The sequence below is a fragment of the Rhipicephalus sanguineus genome, chromosome 2, assembly GCF_013339695.2.
Source record: "Rhipicephalus sanguineus isolate Rsan-2018 chromosome 2, BIME_Rsan_1.4, whole genome shotgun sequence".
NCBI classification, from domain to species: Eukaryota; Metazoa; Arthropoda; class Arachnida; order Ixodida; family Ixodidae; genus Rhipicephalus; species Rhipicephalus sanguineus.
The window spans coordinates 82,458,589-82,474,296 of record NC_051177.1 but is presented as its reverse complement, the minus strand read 5'-3'; the positions used below and the strand labels follow the sequence as shown (position 1 = coordinate 82,474,296).

General features: G+C 42.8%; 1 protein-coding gene across 1 annotated transcript in view; it reads right to left on the bottom strand.

Moving 5' to 3' along the window:
* LOC119383246 (transcriptional regulator ATRX homolog) overlaps positions 1-15,708 on the bottom strand; it is a 79,164-nt gene that overhangs the window by 31,058 nt on the left and 32,398 nt on the right. Inside the window, exons 13-16 of the mRNA XM_049412465.1 lie at positions 14,411-14,677; positions 9,757-9,881; positions 4,720-4,793; positions 3,054-3,213 (exon numbers count right to left, since the gene is read on the bottom strand). Coding sequence (XP_049268422.1) covers positions 3,054-3,213; positions 4,720-4,793; positions 9,757-9,881; positions 14,411-14,677 — 626 coding nt within the window. The remainder of the gene's footprint in view (positions 1-3,053; positions 3,214-4,719; positions 4,794-9,756; positions 9,882-14,410; positions 14,678-15,708) is intronic.

The window sequence follows — 15,708 nt, the reverse complement described above, 5'->3', positions numbered from 1 at the left end:
CTTAGTGAATTGTGCTCAAAATATCTCAAGAGGAAAGTTTGCAGCACTAACAACTAGGTAAAGTGACAGGAGACAAGACAAGCATCTTGGCTTCCAAGTCTTTCTTTCTTCTTTCGCTGTCCATTGTCGTTAGTGCTGTTGATGTATCAGTAAGGCAACTGAGTGTATCGTTGACAATTAACTGACTGCAATATGTTGTTGCTGCAGCCACTTGCATCCAGCATCCCTGGAGAACCCCCTAACCCTCCGTGCGCGAAATGCATGTGCACCATACAGACATCACAGCAAACACAGGTGCTGGCAATGGCAGCGCCTTTAGGCCTCAGGCATCCATATAAATTAGGGATGGGCAAATAGTCGAGATCTTCGAATATTCCAACGAATATTACAGTATTCAAATTTGCTTCGACACAAATTTATATTATTCAAAATTTCGGAGTATTCGAAATTAAAGGGGCCCTGCAACACTTTTTGAGCAGGGTCAAAAAGCGCTGCCAATCGGTAGTCGAGGCTCCCGAGAACACGCGAGCCAAATATTATAGCGAAGCGAGCGGCCTGGAATTTACAATAAATTCTCAAAGTCAGCTGAAAATCGCTCCCTCTTCTCTCGACAAATGATGTATTAGTCCGCAATATATGACGCGATTGTCGGCAGTTCCACCATTGGCTGATGTTTTAATCACGATAACACCCTCATTATTACCTTAGTTGTTAATTTTGAGTTCAATAAGTAGATAATATGTATGTTTATATTGTGTTATGCCCTTAAAACACCGAACAAACATTAATATTAGCACTTCCGGTCTCACCGACAGCTCGTCTGCTTGTAGTTGCGTGGTTGCGTTTTCTTCACCATGTGCAGTGCCGAAATCGTGAATATTTCTGTGCTTTTGACCATCGCCGGTTCCCGTTGAGAGTGGCAGCCGTTCGAGTGTTGCCTCGTCAGCTGGAAACTGCATCGTCGGCACGTTCTCACGACCGACTGAGGCAGCGGTGCAGCAATTCTCCGATAACAATGCAGGCGCCGGCTAGCTTAGGATACCTGTGTTCGCTGTATGGCGAGAGTCCCGTTCGCTGTCTGTTCAGTATGTCATCGAGCCGTACCTCGGTGTATCCTCCCCGTATTCTCAGGTTCCCGAGAAACCGCGACACAGCAACCAAGCAGATTCGCATTTTCACGGTAGCTGCAGACAGCCGGGGGATGGGCCCGCGCTGGCCCGATGCCCCACGATCCTTTCTTCTAGTCTGTAGTTCTTTGTTGTCAGCCCGCACTCGCTGTGCGCCCGCATTCGAAGAGCAAACAGCATCGAAGTACCGCCACTGGGAGAAGGGTGCACGCAGCTTTGCCGTGTTGAATACGATTCAAGCGCGAGCAGTGCGAAGAGGCGGTGTATCGGAGTGTGGGTCGAAACCTATCTCAGCTGTCATTCGTTCCAAACGCGCACGCAAGTTTGCGTCCATGGTTGGCAGAGCAATGAAAACACTACGGCAGTTCGAGGTGCACACCCAACATTACCAAACCGACTCACAGTTTTCAAGCACGCGCGATACACGGTGCCATGGGCTCCGCCGCTCGACGACGACCGCGCGAACCGACCGGAAGTGGCGCCACAGACCACGTGGTTGCTCCGAGACGCCAGAGAGAAAAAAATGAAAAAAAAATGCCGCCGGCGCTGACGTCGCCTCCTCGCACCTCCGCCCTCCCTCCCTCCCTTCACGCCGCGCGCAGCTTTCCGCGCGCTCGCTGCGTTGAGTTGAGAGAGAAAGCTGCGGAACGTGATCTCTATAATTTGGTAACACCACTTAGACTTGACGGATTTGAAAAATTTTTGCGGCATATGACTCGTGAAGAGTCATACGTCAATAATGAGACTATTCCAATATAACTAAGAAAGGTGTTGCAGGGCCCCTTTAACATATAGTACATGACCGCATGTAACCCCCTGAAAAGGTGGTTTCACTGCAGCATGAGGTTGCTATGCCGTGAAACAACCTTTTTAGGAAAAATCCGCACTGCCACAAAGCCACACTTCAAGGTTAAAATGTACCTATTACCTGCACCTCGATTAACTTTTTTTTTTTAATTGTAAGTTTCAAAGTGTGTTAAGAGGGCTTATATAGGCTAAGTACAGCAAATTTTAAAACTCGACATTTTACCATTCATAACTTGGGCCCTTTTACTGTTCGGGCCCTATTACTATTCAAATCCCACTATTTGAAATTGCTTCCATTTCACTCCAAACCAAAAAAGTGACACTCGCACACACCTAGTTCCAATTTTTAAAAAATATTGCAAAATTATTCGATGAAATCACTATTCGGTTCGTACCTCAGGTTCACTATTCGCTATCCCTTATATTAACTGTTATTGCAATATAATATTTTTATTAAAGAACTTCAATTGGAAATACATTCAAACCTCATTATAACAAAGTAGCATCTGCCACGAAAACAACTTCATTATATCCGAAAATTCGTTATAAACGTTTATTTGTAACACTGTAGCTATGACAAGACTATTCTTCATTTACTTCGTTATAACCAATAATTCGTTATATCCATGTTCGTTATAACGAGGTTTGAGTGTATATATATTTGTCTTTCTAGTAATACCACTTATAGTAACAACAAAATTACAGTATTCTGCACCAAACAAAGATAAGACAGTCTTAGTCATCTCATCCTTCTTTTAAAAAGCTGTTATTGTCTAACACACATATTACATAAGCTTCGTGTGCTGTTTGCTTTGTGGTACCAACACAGCAACAGGTGAGCCAAATGAAGAGACACCACCATTCACGTACAATGCGATAAAAAACGCCCTGAATAGGTGCACTTATCCCAGACAGCGTTAGATCCGCTAAGATCCACCTGTTAAGAAGTAGCCATCCAGGGCTTTTCAAGTCATAACAAGAAAGCAGTGGTTCCAGCCTGGCAAAAAGGCTCCAAACTACTTAACCAGAGATAACACAGCATAGCACAGAATGAGGCAGAATGGCAGCTAAGCGCTGTCTCGCATCAAAGCAGAAACATACGAAGCAGCTGCAGCTTACACTTTGTCACCAATGGCATCACATTCTTGGAGGATGTCATAAAATAAGGTGAGTTTCCCACTGATCTGCAGCTTCTCGATTTCTTCTTCAGAGACATATTCATCCCACCACTGCTTCTTTCTCAGCTCTTGTGGCGTAGGTGGCCGGTTGTCTACGTCACCTGTTAAAGACCAAGCGATCAATTTAGTATCTAGTTTTCACAAGCTTTTGAATGCTCCTTGCAGTGCAGACATGACTCAGACTGCTCTATAAGGTAATGGCATAGCTTTAACCATGGCTCACGTGCTCCGTACCAGCAATGCTGTAACTAAGCGAGCACTTGTCAAAAAACATGATAGGACGGCATTGCTAGGCACGTCTTTCAGCTGCCTAGTCCTTCAATGCCTTTCAGCAGTTAGCACAATTATTTCATGGCGTGCTACAGATACTGTATAGACTTGGTTTCAGAGTCCTGCAGAAGATACAGCATTGCCATAAGCATACACTAAGCCGCACATGTAACGGGCGCCTAAAGTTAGAGCCCTAACAAAGTAACAAGAGCAAAACATCACAAAATTTATGCATAAAGCCAACTCAGTGAACCACAAATATGCCAAACATCAAATATTTACAGAATCGACCAAGTACAATTTTTCGCCCACAGTGAGGCTACAGAAGCAAGATTGCAATGTAAGCGCAGTGGTCAACACTTTCGGTGCTTCCCTCTGTGCTAGCGTAGTGCAGCTTTTTATTCGAACACGTATTCTTCAAGAGCAGCTTCAAAGCAAAAATAATTCTCAGTTCTGCATTGAGACTGTGGGGAGCATGCACACCACCCCTGCCAGTGTTATTCCCCATGCAATCTCACAAAGGGAGCTTTTCATGAGGGATCATATGCTTACTCTAAGACATTGTGCTCTAGGCAGTCTCCACAACAATGCACACTGAAAGTTTAGATATCAGTTAAAATTATTAACAAGGATGTACTCCCAAGAAAAAGTAAAAGTGAATCTCAAAGTGAATCTCAATGGGCATTCGCAGACAAAGTACAGTTATATACAGTCCGTACCACTTATAATGTAACCACTTACAGTGCACGGCTAAATAGACATCGGGTGCTTTTTTCACACTCCTGTTTGCCATCATATAAAAAACCCAATTAGCATTTGAACATACCTTATAGCCAGCAGCTTATACAGCAGCCTATCAGTTATAATGCAGCTGCTGAAAAATTACACTAACAAGCCAAGCAACAAGAGCTTTTCTTAACAGAGTGCAAAGGCTCAGGGTAGAACATCAGGGGCCAAGAATGCCTTTGCTCGTAGACATTGACACAGCTTGTGTTAGCTGAGTGAAAGTGACGTTATTCCTGAAAGTGGCGTCCGAGAATATGGGACGCCTTAGCCATTTATAGAATAAGTGGCTAAGGTTTACCATTACAGAATAAGGTCTTATAATATCTGGCTATTCTGGTGTTTTGGACTTATGATTATTCAGCTTTTTTGGCAGTGTCGCTGAGTCTGGATTATTGGTCAACATGTGTATCAGGAAAAGCATAAGCTGGCCCAGAACAAGCTCAACTAAGTTGAGCACTTGCAGTGTTCTCCGTCACAAGCGCCTAAACCAAGATATGAAAGGAACATAAAGGCAAAATTCTGCAGCAAAAGAGACAAGAAGTGAGACAAACCTCGACTCCTTGTGTGGTATAATGACGTAGACTGGACAGCCCCACTTCCACCATCAATGTCGTCCTTTTCAGGTCTGCATATTCAAACAGAGAAAAAATCAGGAAAGTGCAGCTTGCAAAAAATGTGTTTATGAAAGCATTCAAATGTCACGTTTACACCTAAACTTTAGTCAGTACATTAACAAAGTAAGTTTAAAGATTATCTATTAGCACATGTTAAAGTGTTCATACTTTTTTCTTTTTTGTTTTAAACAAGAAATACTGATGACCATCCATTTGTAGAAAAAGTTTCACATACTTAATAAGTAGGGGTGTGTGAATATTCGAAATTTCGAATATTTTTCGAATAGTGTTTGCTATTCGATTCGATTCGCACTGGAATTTTACTATTTGAACTATTCGAACTTCCCAAAAAACAAATACAGTCAACGTCCGATTGAAAGTGACCCCTTCAGATTTTCAATATGCTTCACCTCGTTACACTCTCGTATTGCGGCAAAGCTGCCTTTCAAGCTCCGTTACGGTCGAACTTTGCCAAGAGAGAGTCAACGTCCGATTGGAAGTAGTCCCTAGATTTTCAATATGCTTCACCTCAATATGCTTCAATATGCAGCAAAGCTGCCTTTCAAGCTCTGCTACGGTTGCAAATGTATTAACTCAAGAAAACGCTGGTTCCAACATGGAGATGAAAGATGTGGCAGAGGCGGGGGCTCAATTAATGCTGTTTTGGACCTGAAATTTGGGCAGGAAGCCCGAGAAATCGGACGCCGAGGCTTTTTAGCATCCAAAATTTCAGATGTTCTTATATATCGACGTCCATGAGGCAGATTTGAAACTCCAGACTTGAAGGACACCCTTGTCCGCCACATCAGTTGGGCATCAGAGGAGGAGAGGCTGAGGAAATGGCATCTTTGCCTATCACGTGTAAAGTGTTGTCGGCACCACTTTGGTTGCACCAAATCATGTACATAAATACAATTCGGCCTCTACATTGCCTCATTCTTGATAAGACAACTATGAAACACCACCCCGCCAGTGCTTCATCAACCTAGCGAGAAGAAACACTTTCATGTTGCTATTTAATAGGAATATGCTTAGGAATCCTCTCTAACTTTTTTTTCTGCAATTTCGCTTCGAAGTATTCGAAAAATATTCTAGAAATATCCGAAAAATATTCGATTCGATTCGCATTCACACTTCAATATTCGAATTCGCTTCGCACCCAAAATTTTGCTATTCGCACAGCTCTATTAATAAGTTAAAAGTGGATGAGATATATTGACAGATACATGCGTGCATGTTTGGGCGATCTTGAAAACTCTCATTTATCAAAGTAACATTTCTATATGCTGAACCACTGAAGATTTTATGTACATTATGACATCCTCCTGCACACTCAACACACCTCTAGTTGTTTGTCAGATATATCCAGAGTCAGTGAAGTTCACCTACGATGTTACAAATATGTGACCGAAGGTGGATTGAACCTTTGTCTTCTAGAACAGCAGCCAAATGATGTAACCATCAGGCCACGATCGCACCCATGCTTATCTCATACCACAGTTCCTCTCTGAAATGCTTGGCGCATGCATCGTGCGCCAGTTTCTCGTATGGTTCCCTTGAGACAACTAGCACACTGAGATAGCTAACGCTTTTTTCGGCTGCACTGCTCCTGGAACAGACCCACATTCCTTACACTGCAGTCTTAAGGATCAGCCCATATGTTGCATAATTCTGCTTTGCAAATTTCCCTTTTCCCCGTATTTTTTTGTTTTCTCTAATTTATTTCCTGCAATGTAACCCCACCTGCTTGAGCTCAAATAGGACCTGCAGTATGTGTAATTAAATAAATGAACAAATATCTTTGTACAATTGTGCAGCTTTTATGAGACTGCATAGAAATGGCAAACAATGGAAATGCATGCAGATCGTATAGAATACATGCATTCAAATACACATGATAGAAAAATATGCATGCAGTTTAAAGCTATTTACACACTATAACACAAATCTTTTCACATATCCATTGTTGGGTTCCCGATATCACACAAATCGTCATACAAGTTGGGACTGCTGGCTGCTACCTCAGACGAGGGCGGCATCAAAAATGCTGCCGTGCATACATTTGCAATGCTACTTCACACACAAACTTCGGCAACTTGCCTGCATGCGATGCTGCAGGTGACGTTGTGGATGCTGCTGCACTCTATACGAATCTTTAGCTGCTCAATAAAAAAAAAAAAAAAAAAAAAAAACCATGGCTGATCCGTCTGTCATAGGAATCTCGGTATAACACGAAAGCGAAACGCGTCTTCACAGACGTAGTTGAGTGTTTGTTGTGCATTCTTTTGCCCCAAGGGCGAAGGAATGAATGATATAGCAACAAATTGCAATGTCACGCGAAGAACTGCAAGCAGCTCGAAACTTGCAATGCACTGCTCAAGCAGAAAGGACGCACGGAACAAACATACACAGGATGAGCGCGAACTAACTGTCACAGTTGTAACTTATTTCTGTGTGAGTGGCGCACTCCTTTCGCAAAAGCAACCGCTGCAGTGAGTGAAATGACCTTCATGCTCTCAACGCAAATTTGTGGTGAGAGCACAAGACGTACAAACCACCGCCATCACGAGATAAGTGCGCGCACGAGCGACCACACCTTGTAGAGGCGCGCGCTCATCGTAACGCGTGGGGTGACGGCCTATACAGCGCGCTCTTCAAGCCCTTCGCGCCATCTCACTAGCGCTAATGAAAACACGCTGATGTACCATCGATCTCTGGTCAACGCCACCAGCAAATGATGTATATAGATAGCTCGCCATTAGCATGGCGAAGAACGTGCCGTCTGTGGCCAAATCGTCTCGCGTGCGGCGCGAAACAGTTCGAAGCGAGGGGTTGTAAGTGTGATTCCCGGTGATGGAACTTTTTCTTCTAGTTTTTTCTTTGCTATCTGTTAGTCTTTATATTTTACAACATCATATTCGTGATGAAAATACATCGGTGGAGCCGTGGTGGACCCCGGCATAAAGCACTTTCATGTTAAAAAACTGACTGATCTACTTGAAGTATGTCTGCAAGAAAATAATGTTTAACCCCTTAACCGTTTTGGTCAAGCACAGCTCATCCTTGCCCAAAATGTTTTAGACAAGTGTGGCTCGTCCGCTTGAGATAATATCTCCCCATAAGCGTTTTGAACGAGACTCACTCGCTTCCAAGCTACTTCTTGTGTCCCTTCACAGATGGCAGCACATGCTTGGCAATTTCTTTTTTTTTTAACCGTCATTTCACATTTTATCACGACTTGTGTTTAGAAAATGTGTTCCAGTGAAGGCGATGCGTGCGTTGCTCATGCATCATCGCAAAAAAAAAAAAAGAAGCCTTTCATCATCGTACAGCTCTTCAGGCACAAATTATACAGATACCGAAGTTTACTTTGATGACATGATGTGTTATATTTGCCAATTTCTCGACAACTACATTATTTGGCGAATCACAAAAGATACTAATAGGCCATGGGACAATAAACTTCGTTATGCTAATTTGACTTAATATACGCTTCAATGTTTTTTCGTAAATGAAATCCAGCTTTTTAGGAGCAAAATATTCAATATCAAATCGGAAAAAAAAAAAACTTCTTAGACAGAAAAACCTCTCAAAAAACAAAATGGTTAAGGGGTTTAGTATGCTGGTGAGCAAGAATCAGGGTACAAGGTATGCTAAATCGTTCCAATAAAGAATGATTGGCACTTGGCCAGGAGTATTCTCTTTAAATTTACTTTCTTGGCACTTTTGGTTTCCAAATCCTTCAGAGTAATGGCTTATAGTTTTCATAGTTAAATTGAAGCTCCTTGTAATCTTGTTGCCCAAAACTGTACATTATAATTTTTGGTGGCTGAATGATACGACGATCAGGTTACAAAATGCCATTTGGATGGTCCCACAAAAGTCGTATCATCAAAGTTCCACTGCGTAGGTCCCCTTGCCCCAAGGCCACGGATCAGCACTTTTGTACTGTTGCTGTTGTAACCCATAGGACCAAGCAAAAATTATTTATTCAGACTTCACAATGGCAGGATCTACCACAGAACAAATAAGATGCTATACTCGCGGACAACTTTTCTTGGCAATGCAGGAAAGGCTACGAGGGCGGGCTACTGCACATGTACTGCTCCGCGAAGTAGTCCGGTTCGGCGCACTTTTCAAACTTAGTTTTAGTTTGTGAACATTCCGTATCTTGTGTGACGGCCGTTGATTATTGGAGCATCCGTCACAGACTTAGACAGCCACTTGTTAGTGAAATTCGTCGCAAGCTCCTTCGGCTAGTCGTCGGAAAAGCTGGAGGGTGACGATCGCTCACCTGAAGACGAAGACGCCATTTTGACTGTGAGGTGCACGTAAAAGGTGCGACGTTTTCACGCGCCCAAAAACACGAAATGAAACTGCATAAAGTAAAACAAATATAAATATCTTCCTGGTGCGTGCTGACCCTCTTTTTAAAGAGCGTCCCGTAGAAAATAAAGTAATGTTGTTATTTTTTATCTCACGCAGAAAACACGGACGCAATTGTGGGACTATATTCTTCAGCGGCAGCACACGCGTAGTTCGGCTCTCTAGCCTTCCCTTCATTGCCAAGAAAAGTTGTCCGCGAGTATAGTACAACACCTCAGCATTGAAAGCTTTCATCGCCAGTAGTTTAACAGGACACAAAGGTACCTCAGCTCATTCCGTTCAATGAAGCCCAAAACATTGTAAGTTGAAACAAGATGATGTAGCCACTTCTATCTTGAACTATCCGGCCAATATTTAAGACAGTAGTTAATCTTAACATTTTACAATAGCACCATTCTTTAAAGAGAGTCTGGCATTTTAGAAATTATTTTACATTTATCATTTCACTTTCCTCGGTAATACTCATGTAAGGGAAGTAAAATTATCAAAACAATACTTTATTCAACCTGGTATACTAAGCACATACGTGTTCAAAAAGTATGGTCTACTGGTCAACCAGCAAAACAGACAGGAAAAGAATCAACGCACCCCTCTTTCGATAGAGCAGCTGGATCCCCTCCAGTGTCTGCAGCGTCAACCTCCTCATCAGTTGCCTCAGGTGTGCTTTTCTCTGAGACAACATCATCATCGATGAAAGGGATGGCACTGTCACTCTAAAAGATAAAAATATATTGGTTCATGCTTGAAGGCTTATTTCATGAGAGGCAATTATGTGCAAAATAAACAAAAATCCTGATCACAACGAGCACTTGATCACAAATCTCATGCAACGTAATTCAGACAGAGGATGTACAGTCGAAACCTTTTAGTATATAATGAAACCGGTCATAACGATATATCGGGCATAACAATGAGCAGACACAGCACCATGAACTATTGCATGTCTTCTATGATGAAATACTTAGTGTAATGTTTACATTCCAAATTATAAATTATAACAATTAAATCTGATTAGTGGGAGAACATGGTAGTGAAGGGCGGAGGCGCAGGTGAACACACGTCTCCTCTACTAACTAGCTGTCAGAGCTAACCTCTAGAGCAGCTGAATGCCCATGCACTCAAATTCGCAGGCCGAGATTCCTGGTGGCTTTGTGTAGGCTGTCTTCTCACACAGTTACTGCAGAGGTCGCATTATCTCAAAGCTTCAGAGATGGATTAAGCAAGAGACGATATGAACTGTCTGCTCACAGTTCATTCCAGTCTGGCGTAACAGAGTTGCCGCATTTAGTGTGCGCCCGGCGCGATCAGTTTCGATATCACCCTTAAAGTTCGATTATGAATAGTACCTTGAATTATGTGCAACTTTAGTGGTTTCTAAAAAAAAGGGTATGCCATAAATTGTCATGCACTACAACTTTCTAATATACACAATTGCCCCCAAGTGAATAATTAAAAAGTGAATTAATGAGTTTTCGTTAATTAGTTACAACAGTGTCATTTTATCTGGAGCTTAGTATTTCCGCCTCAATGTAGAGTTTGTGTGAGAAAATGACAGGAGCCTTACTATCACAGGATTTTTATTCAAAAATCTGTATTGTCTAAAAATAAACAACCTGTACAAGCTATCTGAAGTGTTTAGCGCAGATTTATCAAGATGGAACAAGACGAAGAGATACTGTGTACGTGTTATCCCTTCCGTCTTGTCCCGTCTAGATAAATCTGTGCTGAACACTTCAGATATGTCGTACCAACAAGGCCAGAAGTCAGCCCTTGCTGTATAAGCTAAGAACTATACTTAGTGAAGTTTTCTAATACACCTTACTCCCCGTAAACACCTTGCCTTTTGGGTTACATCGATACTACGCTGACATATTTTAAAAGGCTCCCTTCAGAGCAGAGAAGTAATGCCTTAAAGCAAACACCATATTCTAGTGATGATCCTCTTTTACAACTGTTATAGCTATGGCATTCATAAACAAGCTAGGGCAAAATCCATTGTTTGTGCTAGTATACGGCCACTGGTATTTGAGAAAATTTTCTAGCATCTAAATGCCTATTGCTGTTGCCACCTTTGTAGCATGTGACAAAGCTGCACAGAAATCACATGGTCGTGCATGGTGAGAAAGTGTCAATGGGGCAATGGGGTTGCTTATTTTGTGTGGGTGATGGGAAATGTATCACTAGTGCATCGGAACGGAATGCAAACCAAAAACTAAAAACGAAAAAGAAACAACAATTTTGACCGAAACGAAAAGATAACCAGAACGTTATCTATTATTTCGTTCCAGATTGAAAACGAAATATTCTTAATTGGTTTTCAGTTCAAGGGATATGCTTACAGTCCGGGACAACCGAGGTCATGCAACGTGAGTATTCACGCATATCTCAGGGGACAGTCTTAGTGCATATGTCGCAAAGGCATTCCAAAGCAAAGATATGTGTAATTTTATGAAAAATGAGAAGTGTGGCAACCGGAGCAGCTTATATTAACGCAGGTGACCTTGTTGTGCCATTCACACAGGCCAGCATAGAGGGGGCAGTCTCGGCACTGACGTTTGTTTTATGAGAACAGTGGTCTCGCATATCAGACTACTACACTTGATGACGTGATGCTTCTGAGATCATGCTCACTCCCTTGATGCAAAGCATTCATATTGCTCAGAGAATTCGTAATTCAGTTATGAGAAAATTAAACGTAATATTTTTATTGTTACTTTCATTTCAAATTTTTGCATACAAATAAAAACCGTTACGAACCGTTATAGAACATTTTTTAAAATTCCGGAACAGAAACGGAACGACACTTGTCTCGGTGGAACAGAACTAAAATCGAAACGAAAAACATTTCCAACACCCTGCATGTCACAGACATGGAAGACATTGTGGGGCACTTTCTAGATTTCGGAAAGTTAGGCGTTGGAACAATTTGAAGCAGGAAGGTAAAAGAAAGTGTGAAGGGCACTGGCCAATCCTGCTGTTACAAAAGCAAAGAGCAACTGTGCCGTTCCATCCTCCCTCTCCCTTTTTATTGAGCAACCCCGTTATAACAATTGTCCATTATATCAACATTTGAATATTGCCGCAACCGGGTTTGACTGTACTCCAGCCTTCTTCACCCTCACAAAGCAAAAGGCGCTTTCCTCCCAAGTTATCAGTCTACAGCCTACCAAGAGGCCAAGGCATGCTTCACAGTACTGCACCAGAATCCAAGACTGGTGTGCTCAGTCAACCCTTCCCACCCTTGATTGTACTTTTATTCTGTTATGACTTGCGTCTTCTGCTTACAACGAACAACTGAACGTTTATTAAGCAGCGATACAGGCTTATATAGAAAGCAAGGAATGACGTCACAACACGGTGCCTTGCTCAGTGTCACACACAGCATTGTGCTATCGCATTTCTGTTCGTGCTATTACAAAATGACTTTAACGTAGTGTGCACGATCAACTGATACCGATTACTAATATGTCGGTGGCATGATAAGCTCTGTGTGAAATGATGCACGATGGAAGACCTTATAAAAAAGGCAAAGGGAAAAATACTGGCAGTGCAGTGATGCAAACGGTAGTGACAGAGTGCGCTTCATTGCTCTTACACTGGATGTACAATGGTAATTAGGAAGAATGAACTGGGTATGGTTATTCTGAATTAATTCAAGAAACCTAATTAACAGCATAGACCGCTTATAACGTAAGTCGCCGGAGTCATGAATATCTGCACTATAACCAAAACAACATTTTTGAAAGGTTGCACGTGTGCAAAACATGACCAACATGCAGGCGCGCGATTCCGACTATCGAGGCATGCGACAGGGATGTAAGTTTGCATCTGCTTACATTTGAAAATGCTGAACGGTTAGCGTCCACGGACCTGCGGTGCCGACATAACGAACTCGGCACCAAACCGCAACTTCTGTAGTCCGCGGCCGCTGACATGGCAGCTAGCGCTTGTTAGGCTTAGCGTTCATGTTGCAGCTTGGCATGCCGTCGCGAGAAGCTTGCCCTAGATAACACGGAGATCGGGCGTAGAAGAGATCGCACTCACGAGCTAAACCGAGGTCATCACGCGTGAAACGAAGTTTCAGTTCGCGGTCGGGAGAACAGCCGCGGCAACTATCCTGAAAAAGTCTTTCAAGCTTGTAAGTCCACCTGTTGGTGGCAAAGGCGAAAGCTCAGTCGCGTCTCAAAGCATTGTTACTTGTGGGGGAATCGAGGTTGCACGCACGATATCTGCGCTCTACGACGAAGCAACTATTTTCCCGAAGGAGATAAACAGCGGTAATGCGCTCTTGATGTGGACGCGGGCGCCCGTACGTAGTGGAGCGCGCATGTCAAGTGGCCGAAGTAAAGGAGGCAAAGGCTTCTCCGTCGGCCACGCAACCGCTCCCCCTTCTCACACCACACAACCGCGCCGGGCTGCTGCCCCCCACCGCCATCGCTTTTTTTTCTCCCCCCACTCCTTATTTGTTCGTTCCATGTCCCCTCCTCCTTCGTAACGCCGTCACCGCTCTCTCCCCCGCCGGCGCATCTCCGCTGAGAAGCATGCTCGCTCCCTTGCATCTCTGAGAATGTTCCGGCGGCCGCATTATAACCGGTCTTTCATCCCGGGGGACTGCACAATAAGTGGTATGCATATACATGGAGTTCTACAGGAGGGTAAACGGGCGTCGGAAAAAACCGCATTATAGCCGGTACTGCACTGTAAGTGGTCTGAGCTGACATTGTGTGATAAGAATTCCAGATTGTAGTAGCAGATTCTAGCTTCGAGTGCACAAGTTCTATGCAGAAGCATTTTGAGGAAAGGTGGGGCTTTATTGAAGTTACGTCATAAGTATTCCAATTTGTAGTTAGTGCTGTTAATAAGAGTTTTCCCCGTTAGATTGTAGACATGAGCGATGCCCAAATGTCTGTATGACAAAACATGGTCGAGATTGATGCTACCTAGTTTGTACAATGAAGAGCTTTTGTACTGCCAAGAGATTGTCATTTGTTTGCATTTGTTACTACAATATATAAGGCCTTACAGCCTTACTTTATATATTTGTCTAATACGTTGATATCCTTATTAATGTTTCGATTTGCAGGAAAGACTCAATTTTCTTCCTCGCGTGAACACCAACCAACTACCTCAACTTTATGCCGTTGCTTAAACATGCACCCCTTCTTGGGGCATCTGTTACAACGTACAGATGCATCAAAACAAACTAAACCTTACGCAGTAAGAAGGTAGCACAATTCCCTACCTCTTCTTCATCGTCGTCCTTGAGAAAATCTCTGGCGGAAACCCTGTCGTCGCTAAGCTCAAGCAGCAGAGGGTGCGTACTGATGTTCTGCAGAGTGAAGTAGTCCGTGAAGAGTGAAATGTTGTTCATTCGCTGGTCGCCGGCGCCCAGCGTGAGGTGCTCCAGAAAGTGCCGATACAGCGACACTTGTATGTCGGACAGCCGTACCCTGATCACATACTCGTGCTTGGGGGGAAGGTATGGAGCCAGGGCAGTCTTGTCACAGCGCTGAAAGCATGCAATGATCCACGTCGCATTATACTATAAATCTAACAATTCCGAGAGCATGAATGAACTGATGCCTACCGGCAAATGCTTTTTTTTTTCTTATTCGAGTACCCTAAACTCCTGAAAGCATTCCACAGGGGGGACAGAAGCAAGAATACCACAGCGCAACACAAAACTAAGCATTCACTGGTTACCAGTTTGAACTACAACAAATCAGGTCCACGCACTAATTTACTGGGTGATGTTGAAGAATGAAGATGTCTACATTACAATATTACAGCCGAACCTCATTATAACGATGTAGCGTCAGGGCCATAAATTAGTTTGTTATATCTGATAATAAATTACTTCGTTATATCTGATATTCATCATAACAGTGCAGATAGAAATCGGCTCCACCAAATCAGTCATCTGGCTCGCGAAAAATGTCCTAGATACATAGACGCATTATTCTAGACTTCAAATCCACAATAAACATGGTAGTTCTTATCTGTCTCTTTGTGGCACTTCAAACTTCACTTCACACAGTGGCGCAACCTTTCAAATGCATTTTTCTGGCCTTGGATGACCAAAATTTCCACAACCTTTTCAAATTATATAAAAAAAATGTGGTTGTAAATTGTCTTTTAATATTTGCTTTGCTTTGTTTTTTATTCTACTTTCCAGTTTTGAGCCTTGCACAACCCAAATATTTCCTCTTTACAGCTAGTATCACACAGCTCACACATTTCTGGCTTCACTATAAAAAGCATGTCATTAAAATTAGGGGTGTGTGAATAGTGAAATTTAATCTTGAATCGAATAGTGCTGAATAGTGGCCAAACATATCAAATATTGAATACTATACTTACAAGAAATGTGTACTGCCAGTTACAGCAAGACAAAGGAAAAATCAGGGACGCCACGAAGTGCTGACAGCTTTATTAGGCACTTGTTCGGGAGCGGTTTTTGTTTAAGCTTTTATGGGAGCACAGGCATGTTGGTTGAAGAGCTACCATTCCAGTCAGCAGCACCACTCCTAACAGAGAGGG